The sequence below is a fragment of the Lates calcarifer genome, unplaced genomic scaffold (assembly GCF_001640805.2).
Source record: "Lates calcarifer isolate ASB-BC8 unplaced genomic scaffold, TLL_Latcal_v3 _unitig_5447_quiver_818, whole genome shotgun sequence".
In the NCBI taxonomy this organism is placed as follows: Eukaryota; Metazoa; Chordata; class Actinopteri; family Centropomidae; genus Lates; species Lates calcarifer.
In genome coordinates this window covers 67,731-78,850 of record NW_026117526.1, presented here as the reverse complement: position 1 = coordinate 78,850, position 11,120 = coordinate 67,731, and the positions used below count along the sequence as shown (strand labels likewise).

The 11,120-nt window shown below is 40.6% G+C and overlaps 1 protein-coding gene across 2 annotated transcripts; it reads right to left on the bottom strand.

Annotated features, from left to right (window-relative positions):
- Positions 1 to 2,654: 2,654 nt before the first annotated feature.
- Positions 2,655 to 9,654, bottom strand: LOC108874522 (uncharacterized). 2 transcript variants are annotated; one of them, XM_051068902.1, is made up of 4 exons: positions 9,627 to 9,654; positions 8,629 to 8,723; positions 7,823 to 7,883; positions 2,655 to 5,341 (listed from the first exon to the last, which is right to left on the bottom strand). In XM_051068902.1, exons 1-4 carry the CDS (start codon positions 9,637 to 9,639, stop codon positions 3,276 to 3,278), a joined length of 2,235 nt encoding a protein of 744 aa, XP_050924859.1. In that variant the 5' UTR covers positions 9,640 to 9,654; the 3' UTR covers positions 2,655 to 3,275. The 2 variants fall into 2 exon arrangements, with proteins under 2 accessions (XP_050924859.1, XP_050924860.1); XM_051068903.1 differs by lacking the exons at positions 8,629 to 8,723; positions 9,627 to 9,654 and adding an exon at positions 5,692 to 5,785.
- Positions 9,655 to 11,120: the final 1,466 nt, after the last annotated feature.

The following is an 11,120-nucleotide window of genomic DNA, read 5'->3' as shown; positions in this document are numbered from 1 at the left end:
AATGCAGGAAGTTTATCAGACAGGACAGGCAGCTCCCACTCTAGCCCCAAGCTCAACAGCTACTGTTAGCTCTACTTCAGGGTCTTCTAGTTCAGGGTCTTCTAGTTCAGGGTCTTCTACTTCAGGGCCTTCTACCTCAGGCCCAAACCAGAGTCCTGCCCCCTCAGGTTCAGCTGTATCAAAAGGAGGGATATGCACTGATTTTGACATGCAGGTTTTGTCAGGACAACATCACCGGTCAGCTGCCAGTGATGTGCTCATTGAAGTATGTCGGTACTAGAGAGAGTCTGTTGAAAGGCAGGAGAGGTTCAGAGCAAAAACCAGAACAGACTAAAGGGGAAGACAGTAAATATGTTATTGTTCCTTAACAAAAACTTGTGAATGAGGGAAAGTGTCAATGTTGGATGCTTTTGTTGAAGTGTTATTTATGTTCAGTATTTTCATGTTAACATGTTCATGTAATGTGAATTAAGATACAAGTTTTCATTTTTATAATAGTTCTTGATAATTAAACAATAATTTATTTTAATGGTTTTATTATTTTACTTATTTTGTTTTTTGTGTGTTTGAAACACCATTTTCACATATTTTGTATGATTGTGTCCTCTGTTTGGTTCTTCTGTTGTTGTATTAGTTCGGCTATATTGCAAATGAGGCCGCTATCTCAACATACTTCAGAGTTTAAAATAAATAAATTACTCTGATGTCTTGTATTCTTTATGAAGCCATGATTTGAAATACACTACTTTTTTTAGATTTACCAGATACATTAGGTGTATTTGCACAAAGTATCCGTATCGGATCGGTATCGCTGATACCAGCCTGAATTTTACTCAGTATCGGATCAGAAAAGAAATCGGTGGTATTAAACATCAGTGGTTTAAATCTGTTTTCCACTTCCGTTTCTCCGCCTCTCTGGCTCCTCCCAGAATATGGTGAGCCACTGATAAATACAATAAACAGACTGTGTATAAATGAAGTCTCGGCTTTGAGTCGGTTTTATCTTGAATTTTACTCAGACAAGATAATAACAACAAAAGTAAATGAAACATGTATCTAATTAGATATGTTCACCTGGAGAACAGCCAGTGCCTGTTGGTAACATCTGGGTGAGGGATCTATTAATTTATTTTTCATCTTTATTTTCCAGTCTTCCCCTGAGGAGTCGCCACCTTCTCGTGGTCCGGGGGTTTGACCCTCAGTGACCCCAGGAGCTCTTCTAGCAGCAGCTCAGTCTTCAGGTGGGACACCTGAGCCGGACAGGTCGTAGGGTCGAGGCCTGACAAAGTGCGACCCACGTCTCCAGGTCGGGGGTTGGATACATCGCTGGTAACACAGTTCAACAGAGAAAACAGTGTCACAGACAGAAAGCTGCTGCTGTAGCAGATGTGTAGCCATGATGCTCCGTTCACAGCTCTGACTGCCCCCTCATACATGCCTGCATAGAAGCAGCTCTGCAGCAAAAAGCTCTGCCAGCTGAAACTACAGAGCAAGTTCAGACAACACATTCGTTCTAAGACCAGTCACATGTAATGTAGCTGCTAAAGTTCATGGCCTGTGTAGATTTTATCTTTGTGTAGTTTTATTTGTGTGAAGTTGTATTGGTTACCAGTTTTCTGTTGTATGGCTTTGTATTTACAGGTAAGATTGAAAATGTGTGTGTGGTATTTTACACACCGTAAAGCTCTGTCGGCTGAAAACTTTACATTATGTACTAAGGTTTAAGGCAGTACATTTGTTCTTATCCTTGAAGAAATCTTTGGAATAGAGACTCTGTGTGGGTTAATAAGAGTCAAACTAGTGATGAATTCATTATGACCTGACTGTAGAATAGGGAACATATTCTGAATTACAGAGACTTAATTCAGACTTATCACTGTTAACACATGTTTAGTTATGTAAGAACAGACCATATTCATCAAGTGTTCATAAGGGAGAATGACTGTTCTCATAAGGTCCATACTGAGCATATTCAGATCAGAATTCATGTACAACAACTCTTTACCATGAATGAGCAGTAATTATGTATATATATCTCATCTTGTCTCACTGTGTCATCAAGTGTTTCCTCTGCTCTCACACCTTTAAGGTTAAAGATCTTCTCACATGCTGATGACAGTTGTTCTAAAATGAGAAATGTGCAGCAACTAATATTCCAGCTGACACATGAACTGAATATATAAAAGTCACTGAACACTGGTGACGTGTAGCACATCTCATTCTTCTGTCAAGGATGAAGAGACTTGTTAAGAACAGATGAGTCTCCATCATGGTCGTACCTACGCTGACAACAGCATCTCCTCGTTTTATAAAACAGATGTTAGTGAGAAATTCAATCATCTCAACTCAGTCATTGTTATTATCTTAAATATATGTGTTGTAAGAACTGTGACGTGCTAAAGATATTCAGCTGCCAGTCTGTAGCATTTGGTACTGTGCATTGGAGGGGTGATGTCATCTCTTAACCATGTACTCCATTACTTTGCTGGATTACTAGAACGACAACAAGAGGTCAGGATTGATCCAGCGTCCCTCATCATGGTATCTACTTGTAGATTAGTGTTTCTAACATCAGGGAGTTGTTGAAAAGTATCAGACAATCGTTGATAAAGCTTTGGATCAGTGGAGTGACAGAACCAATAAGATAAACATGATTCTGTCTTTTCAGTAGATCAAGAGGATCTACTTAGTTTTATTGAGCACAGCAAGCAGAGTACAAAGTCTCATCCAGAGTCAAATGTGACTGAAATGTAACAGATTACATGCAGCTAAAGTAAAGGTTAAATACATCTGAAAAAAGAGAAGAAAACCAAAAACTATTACATTTCCATTTCAAGGAGAAATGACTATGAACAGAAAGGACGACTTGAAATAAATGATTCTTCTCTAAAATTAGTGAGTGCTGAAGATGTGCAGCCAGTCTGTGACAGAGAAAACCTGATGTTTTACAGCACACACATTAGATTTATCTCTGCAGACACACACACACACACACACATCTCTAGCTCTGATTATACTTCTCTGTATTACTTCATTCCCTCTCCCAAGTCAGACGTGCATTATATGAACACAATCATCAGACAGGATTTCTCTGGTTTATACTCAGGTTTACACTGTCTCACACTGATCACTATAAAACACAAGGAAACAGCAAAGTGGAAAAAACTTGACCCAACACCAGGAGGTGGACTTGCTAACACCCACATGTGAAGCTTCTGTATCATACTGTGATATACCATGGTTATCTAGATTCTGCAGTAAACAATGAACCTGAATCAGTAGTAATCCTCTTCTTCTTTACTGAAGCCGGCCTGAACGATCTCTTTGATTCTCTCCGTCTCCTCAGGTGGAGCAGCAGGCAGAATGGCCTTCAGGTCACCCTCTATTTTCTTCATCCTGGCATCGGTCTGCCTCTCAAATTCTTTCTTGTTCTTCAGGACCAGCTGCAGAATCCCTCTCTGAGCATCGTCACAGGACTCCTGCAGCTTCAGACGCTCATGAAGGAACTCTGGTCTCTCCTTATCCATGGCCATGAGCTTACCCAGGCTGCTCACTCTGTCCATCAGGTACTTGTTGGACACTTCAGTGTAGGTCTCTGAGATCATGTGGATCAGGCTGGCAATGTTGGAGGCTTCAAAGGCCTGTTTGTACAGGAGGTCTTTTACAAAGAGCTTCTCATTGTAAGAAAACATTTTTATGTCATCAGCTGCCTTAATAAAATTGTGCATTGTCTTGCTGAGGCTGATTTTGACAATGTTGGAGACCATCTGGAAGAAGCGCACCATCTTCTCCCACTGCTCTTTGACTCTGCCCATGGCATCAAGACCTTTGACCAGCATTTTGATTTTGGTGTCAAAGTCGATCTCATTGAGTTTGCAGTTCTGCATTTCAACCAGGATGTCAGTCAGCTCTTTCTGATTCTTCTCCATGTTCTCCACACTCTTCTCATATGACTGCCGTACTTGACTGAGTTGTGCTTGGCTCTGCTCGATGGAGAAACGAGCATTCTCAGATGCTCTCTGACCGGCAGACTTTCCTCCTGAGCTGTTGTCTGCTTTGGACATCATTGGTGGTTTGGCGGTAAGAGCTGGAGTACCTGAAGCTGCTTTGCTCTTAGTGTCAAAAGTGAGGGCGCGATCATTCAACTTCTTAATGTCCTTTATCAGCTGTTTAGTTTTCTCCTCATCCCATGTCTGATCTGGAGTATATGTTGCCAGCTCCTCACAGATGGTGATGCCTCTTTTACAGAGTGACAGAGCTTTTTTGCACACATCTCCTGACATCTCCTCCAGGTCCTCAGAGATCCTTTTGAATTGTTCCTCAGTCCATTCGGTCTTCACGCTCTTATTCTTCTGATCATACAGGTCCTCCCAGTCTATTTCACTGCCACTGACAAGTTGTTTGAGAGATCCTGCAACCTTCAGAATCTCTGCAGACTTGCTGTACGCTGTCATTGGTGCAAACTCATCCACATTCTCACCAACATTCTTACCAACAGCTCCATCTCTGAAGGTGCGCATTAAAGCTGATGCACCTATAGGATCAGCCATTCGAGAAACACATCCATTCATAATTGCTGTCATCCCTGATGAGAGCGATTCAACCACATCCATGCCAATCATTTCCCACCCAGAGGGAAGAGAATCCATGGCTTTCTTGTAGGCATCTTGTGCTTCTTCCATCTGCTTTGACATGGCCTCCATCGCTTTCTTGGATTGTTCACTCAGCTGTCTTGCACTCTGCTCCCTCAGTTTGTTTTCTTCCAGTTTCATCTTGACCTTTTCCATCTCTTCTCCATAAAAGTGTTCAGCATTGATACAAGCCTCCAACAGCTCCTGGATTAAATTGATAACATCAGTATACTTCTTTTCAACACTGTCTGCTAGTATCACGCACTCGTCTGCAATGGTTCGAATGTTTTCCAGTTGATTTGGCAGGAGAGCTTCAATTATTTTATCAGTGCTGTTGAAAAGAATGTTGACTGCAGTCTTCATATAATCAGGAACTGTGCTCGTGTGAATGCGGATCTGATCCATGTTCTTGTGGGCCTCGTTGAATGCGTGCCAGCCTGAGTTACAGACCTGCATAAGACAGGCCCTGAAGGAGTCTGGGTACTTAATGAACTTGTAGCCACCTTTTGGGGGGTTCTTGTTGATGGAGAAGTCATCACAGTGGGAGATGAAGACGAGTTCCCCCATGATGGCGATAGAGAGGGGTGCAGGAGTCAGGTACTCCTCCCAGTTTGCATTGGGCTTCATCAGCATCTTGGTGGTTTCCCGCACCTCTGCTGCAGTAGTGAGACTTTGAGTGGTCTTTGCTATTTGTTTGTCCATGTTATTAACTGTTGAAAAAAGAAGAAACAGAGGATATCATGAATTTTTTGTACTCTGTTAATCTGCTTGTGTTGAGATTGTTGCCCTCTAGAGCTGCTGGAAAATAATAAACCACATCAAGCATGTTGGTGAAAATGTTAACAACTTTAATCATTGGTTCTAAACTCATATTCATTTTTAAAATTTCAAACAGTATATAAATTATGTAGGGGGAGTGCTTAATTCTGAGGGAGTGGAGAATGAATAATAAAATATCAAAAATACATTAAAGAAAACAGAAAAACATGAAGCTCAGTTAGTTGATAGCAGAGCTGTTGATGGAGTTTTTTTTAAAAGATATCCCCACAGCTGTGATTACCTGTGGTACTGCTACTCATCCACTGTGATGTATGTTGTCATTGTAACAGATGTCAGGGACATTATGGCACAGCATCCAGTACTGCAGCTGTCAACTTATGGTTTTATGAGAGCACAAGACAAAATGAATTGGTTTTCAATAAAAATGTAAAGCGTTGGAACAGGCCCTCGCACCCTGTGGCAGCGGGGTCCGCGCAGGTCGTATGACGTGACCGCCAGACACAGAATGAATGTGTCAGAAGTCCCTTACTGCGCCCATCAGGTGGCGCTATGACTAAACCTGAATATAGATGTGTTCAAGCCATGACACTTACAGTGCATGCGGGAGTTATAACAACTTCCTGTTGCGAATTGCGAAGCATCAAAATTCGCCATGGCAACACAGCAAGGGCATCCCATGAAGACTCACGGTTCTCACAACATAGCACTATTATGATCTTAATGCCTGTCTGACCACATTTGAGGTCAATCAGATCAACCTACTTAGATAAAACACATCATTTCCTGTTTCCACTAGGTGGTGCTATGATTATATCTGTATATTGGAATGTGTTCAGGACAAGTCTGTTGTCAAACCTGTGAAATCTGAGGCAGATCAGACAAAGTATGCATGAGTTACATCAACTTCCTGGTTAATGGCGAAACATCGAAATTCACCACGGCGCCACAGACACGCCCTTTAAGGGAACATCAAAATTTTCACAGTAAGGCATCATGAAGGCCTTAAGGCTTTCCTGACCGAGTCTGAAGTGGATCGTGTCAACCTGCTAGTAACAGGATGTCAAAGTCTAAAACATGTCACTTCCTGTGGCCAGTGGGTGGCGCTATGACTTTTTGTGAATATTGACATGTGGGTGTGTTCATGTCGAGATCCTTATCATCACTGTGAAATTTGGGGCTGATTGAACAAAGCATGGCTGAGTTACAGCAACTTAAACGCAACTTTCTGTTTCATGGCGAGTCATCAAAATGTGAGGTGCCGCCACGGTCACACCCTTTAACATCAACAAAATCTTTTGATAACTTTTAATCACAAAGGCCTTAAGAGTATCCTGACCAAGTTTGAGGTCGATTTGATAAAATCTGTAGGAGGAGTTTGATCAAATACAACGTCCCCAAATGGCAAAAAATAATCAAAATTTGTGCGATAAAATCAAAATGGCCAACTTCCTGTAGGTTTGAGGCCATGATGTCAGGAAGACTTTTTGGTGCATCTCAGCATGTTACATCATACCTCCGAATTTCGTTCAACTCGGACAAACTAAGCCCAATGGCAAGGGGGTTTGGATTTGTCCAGGGGGACGCTATGGAGCCATTTTATGGTGCCAATGAACGAGACCCCTGTCAGAGTCAGGGCCCTCAAAAATGCGATTTTAGCGTCATGAGAATAATAATTCCTACGATTACAATAGGGCCTTCGCACGCTAGTCGCCTAATATGTTCATACAAATGTACTTGCATCTGTAATGTTAGTAATTGAGCATCATTTCCACAAACCAGTAGGACTACATTGGACTACAGTTCTTCTTGACTGAAATTTAGACAAATGAAGACAACATTAATAACTGATATTTCCACACTTGTAAAGCACAGATATTTTATTTGACCCTCAGTGTAAAACACCCCAGCATTTGTTTGGTAGATGTATAGAAATTAATGTATGGTAGTCTAGATGTGTTCAAGTGTTGCTGCTAGCCTGTCCTCAATGGTCAATAATGAACGATGCAGATGGTCACAATCATGTTCACTTAGAGGTCTGAAGTTGCTTTGAACACACAACAGTTGTATTCCCAGTGAATATTAGATTAGAAAATGCAGCAGTAACATGACCTTTGTTATAAACTATGCCCACCTCCGACCCTCTATCAGAATACAGAGACACAGACAGATCATTTTTTCTCCCAACAGGTAGCAGTCTATGTAGTGATGGACTTTTGGGTCTTCAGTGACACAGATGTAGTTTAAAGGGAATTTAACTTTCCTTCATATTGTGGTGTACTGAAAATTCACCTGCCTCCTGGAAAAATGAATAAAGCAAATGCTGTGTCATCCTGGGGTGTGTCCCAGTTTAATATCTGATTTCCGAATTACTCTTTTGGGATTAAAAAATATGAAAATATCAGTACACTTACCTTTCCTGTTGTTGAGGGAGGCGAGACACTCTGCTTTAGCCGACAGGTTTGTGGTGAATTCCTGAAAACATGAGGAGTTTAAATACAGTTCTGGAGGACTAACTCCTCCCTCCAGGAAGGTAACATGATCAGGCAGATATGAGTTAGTGATTGTGTAATCAGCTGCCATGCTCATCTTGCAAGCTATTCAAATACCAAGTTCTAAAGTGTCTGACACCAATTTTGAGGAATAAAATGAAAATGAATTATAACATATTTATACATCTGAGGAGGCAGCACTGCAAATGATGTTTTTTGGATTAATGGGCAACAAATGGACAAATAGAGGACACGTCTACACTGAAATAAACTGCGATTCTGAGATGACACAGTCTCAATAGAAGCACATCACCAGTATGTTTGCTTAACAATTAATTTATTTATATGATCAACTGTGCAACCAGGTGTGTGTGGTGTGTGTGTGTGTGTGTGTGTGTGAAATTCTCTTACTGAAAAGCAAACTGATTCTCCTCTTTATCTGTATACACACATTTCATGTGTGCTGTAACACATGAAATGTGCACTCCTCAAGCATGAGACGCACAACAGTTGTATTTACATTGTATGTACATTATTTACATACACTGTTAATTACAGACTGAACACAACACTGTAGCTGACAAAGTGTCTAATCTGTCATCATGTGTCAGGATGGGTGAATGTGCAGGGCAGTGCAGTGCACTCATCTGATACCAGTATGTTGGACTTGGGCTAGTACTATCTTCTGATATGTGTAGGATAAAGTGATTTCTGTCATGTGTGATTACCAGTATCTGTCTGTCAGAGTGACAGTTTCCTCCAGCAGAGGAGCAAAACCTGTTCTGCTCTGGGGAATGTGAGGCCTGTCTCCACCCAACTTTGCCTGTATAAAGGTTGAAAAGATAGAAGGGTTAGACGGGTGATGGCACTTGGAAACTCATTCTACACACAGGTCTCTTGAGTTCTAGTTTTTAAAACAGATATTGCTGAATGACTGGTTGGCTGGTAGGAAACAAGCTTAGAAGCCACTGTGGTGGTACATCTGATTAAAATGCTGCAGAGGTTGAGTTGGGTTTGAAGAATGCTGAGGTGAATGAAGAGCTGTGTGTGTGTGTGTGTGTGTGTGAGTGTGTGATGAGAGAGAGTGAGAGAGAGAGAGAGAGAGAGAGAGAGAGAGAGAGAGAATAAATGTGTGTGGTTCACAAATAAACCTCTGTACAGTATCACTTGAAGGTCAGATAACAGTTCAAAACAGTGTCACCTCTCGATAACTGCATTATTTCTATGTTGACGTGTTTTCTCCAATAAACAACAATCAACAACAAATACGATTGTACTGGGAATACAGGCGTCCAATAAGAAACTCAAAGCAGTGAAGTAAATCCAACTGTGATGACTGAAATAAAACTGAGTACAGCTGTGATATCCAGTTTGCCTAAGTGCATGAACATCATGATCACGATTAGCTTTGAAAAGTGATGAGATTCTCTATGAACTGACCTGTTACTGCAGTCACAGGCTCTTTGCCAGTAACCAACCACACACTGCAAAATATCATAATAATAAAGTATCAAACCTAAAAGTGTTCACTGAGAGTTGTCCTGGATTTCACACTGGTGTGTGTTTAAGTCCACTGTTATTTCAGTGATGAAGCGTAACGTATGCTAGTCACGATGAACTAGTAGATATCTGGTTAGAGAGGGGTTGGGGTTTTTTTTTAGACTTTTTTGCGCAGCAACATTTTCTTGGCAAACTGAACCAATATTGCAATGTTAGCAACACTTACAATCTCGGAGCATTTCACACCAGGAAAACAGAATGATCTGAGAGGTGATAGAAACAATGTGAAAATAGATGTTAACACAGTGCACTGGAACAGAGGTGACAGCCTCCCAAAGAAAAGCTGCATTATAACACAACACACGTTATCACAACTTTCCTCCTCACGTATTAATTTGATGTCCATCTATCATGACGATTGCTAAAAATGACGCCTGTGTGGACTTGGCTGTACAATAAGCTGTGAACAGCAGAACTTTCTCAGTTTTAGACCTATGGGCTGTGTCTGTGTGAAATGATGAATGGCAGAGGTGACGTTACAGAGCTAAAAGAAGATTTGTAATGAACTGTGATAGTTCAAACTGTAAAGGCTGATACAGTAACATCATAAAGATGTATGAGTGCAGTCATGACCAAGTATAAATAGTTCATATAGACTTATCTCAGTCATGATGAACACTTTATAACCCTTTATGGATGTGTTACCATAATGTTCACTGTAGCTGACAAAGTGTCTAATCTGTCACCACAATTATCAAATAACAATTATCATGAATCATACGAGAATTTCCAATACAATTTCATTCTATGCTCACTAGTTACCATTACTCAAATCACTATTATTCATTAACCTTAAGATTCAATTGGGATGATTCAAACAAGAATACATTACCAAGTTGATTAAAAATAGCATTGAGGAAATTTTTGTATGCAAATTACTCAAAGTTAGTATGAAAATTACTATTGAAGAATATTAAGTCACAACATTCTCTTTTATTCTGATCATTAGCTCAGATCATTATGAAAAATATGTCAGGCCGAGACTAAAAGGCAGGACTCAGACGCAGAGATGACGTAAATAAATATTTATACTATATAATATTTACAACTAAGGTTCTCTCACTGAGTGACAAAGAAACAGAGGCTATAAAATTATCCTAGGGCAGATAAGAAAACAACAACAAAAAGTCACTCTCAAGAGGAGGAAAACACAAATGAACGGAGGCTAATAAAGTTAGAACAAATCAAAATCACTCACAGAGGAGGCAAACAAAAGGCTATGAAAAGATTTAACAAAAAAAACGCTCCAACAGGAGGAAAACCAGAAAAGCTCTAAATAAAACTCTCTCCTAAAAAAAACGGAGGACCTAAGATAAGCTACGAACATAAACGAGTAAAACAAAATCGCTCCAAAAGGAGGAAAACAAACAACTAGGAAAGTACTCTAAGGCTAAGGCGAGAAACTAAGATATCAAAATTTACAAACAAAAAAAATCACTCTTACAGAGGAACAATGGCTTACTGGAGGCAACACTGTGACTGTGGATACAAGGCTGGAGGTGAGTCGGGTGAACAGACAAAGACACTCTGGCAAAAGACAAAGGAGACACAGACTATTTAAACACGCAGAGGTAATGGGAAACAGGTGGAGACAATGAGTAATCAGGACACACAGGTGACACATGAGGAAGGGCAAGTGCTCTGAAACGAGAGGAGAGTG

Coding starts and splice junctions, on each gene's coding strand:
- LOC108874522 (XM_051068902.1), bottom strand. Junction 7,884..8,628: donor ACTCTGACAGACAGATACTG/GTAATCACACAT, acceptor TCATGTTTTCAG/GAATTCACCACAAACCTGTC. Junction 5,342..7,822: donor CTCCCTCAACAACAGGAAAG/GTAAGTGTACTG, acceptor TTTTTTCAACAG/TTAATAACATGGACAAACAA.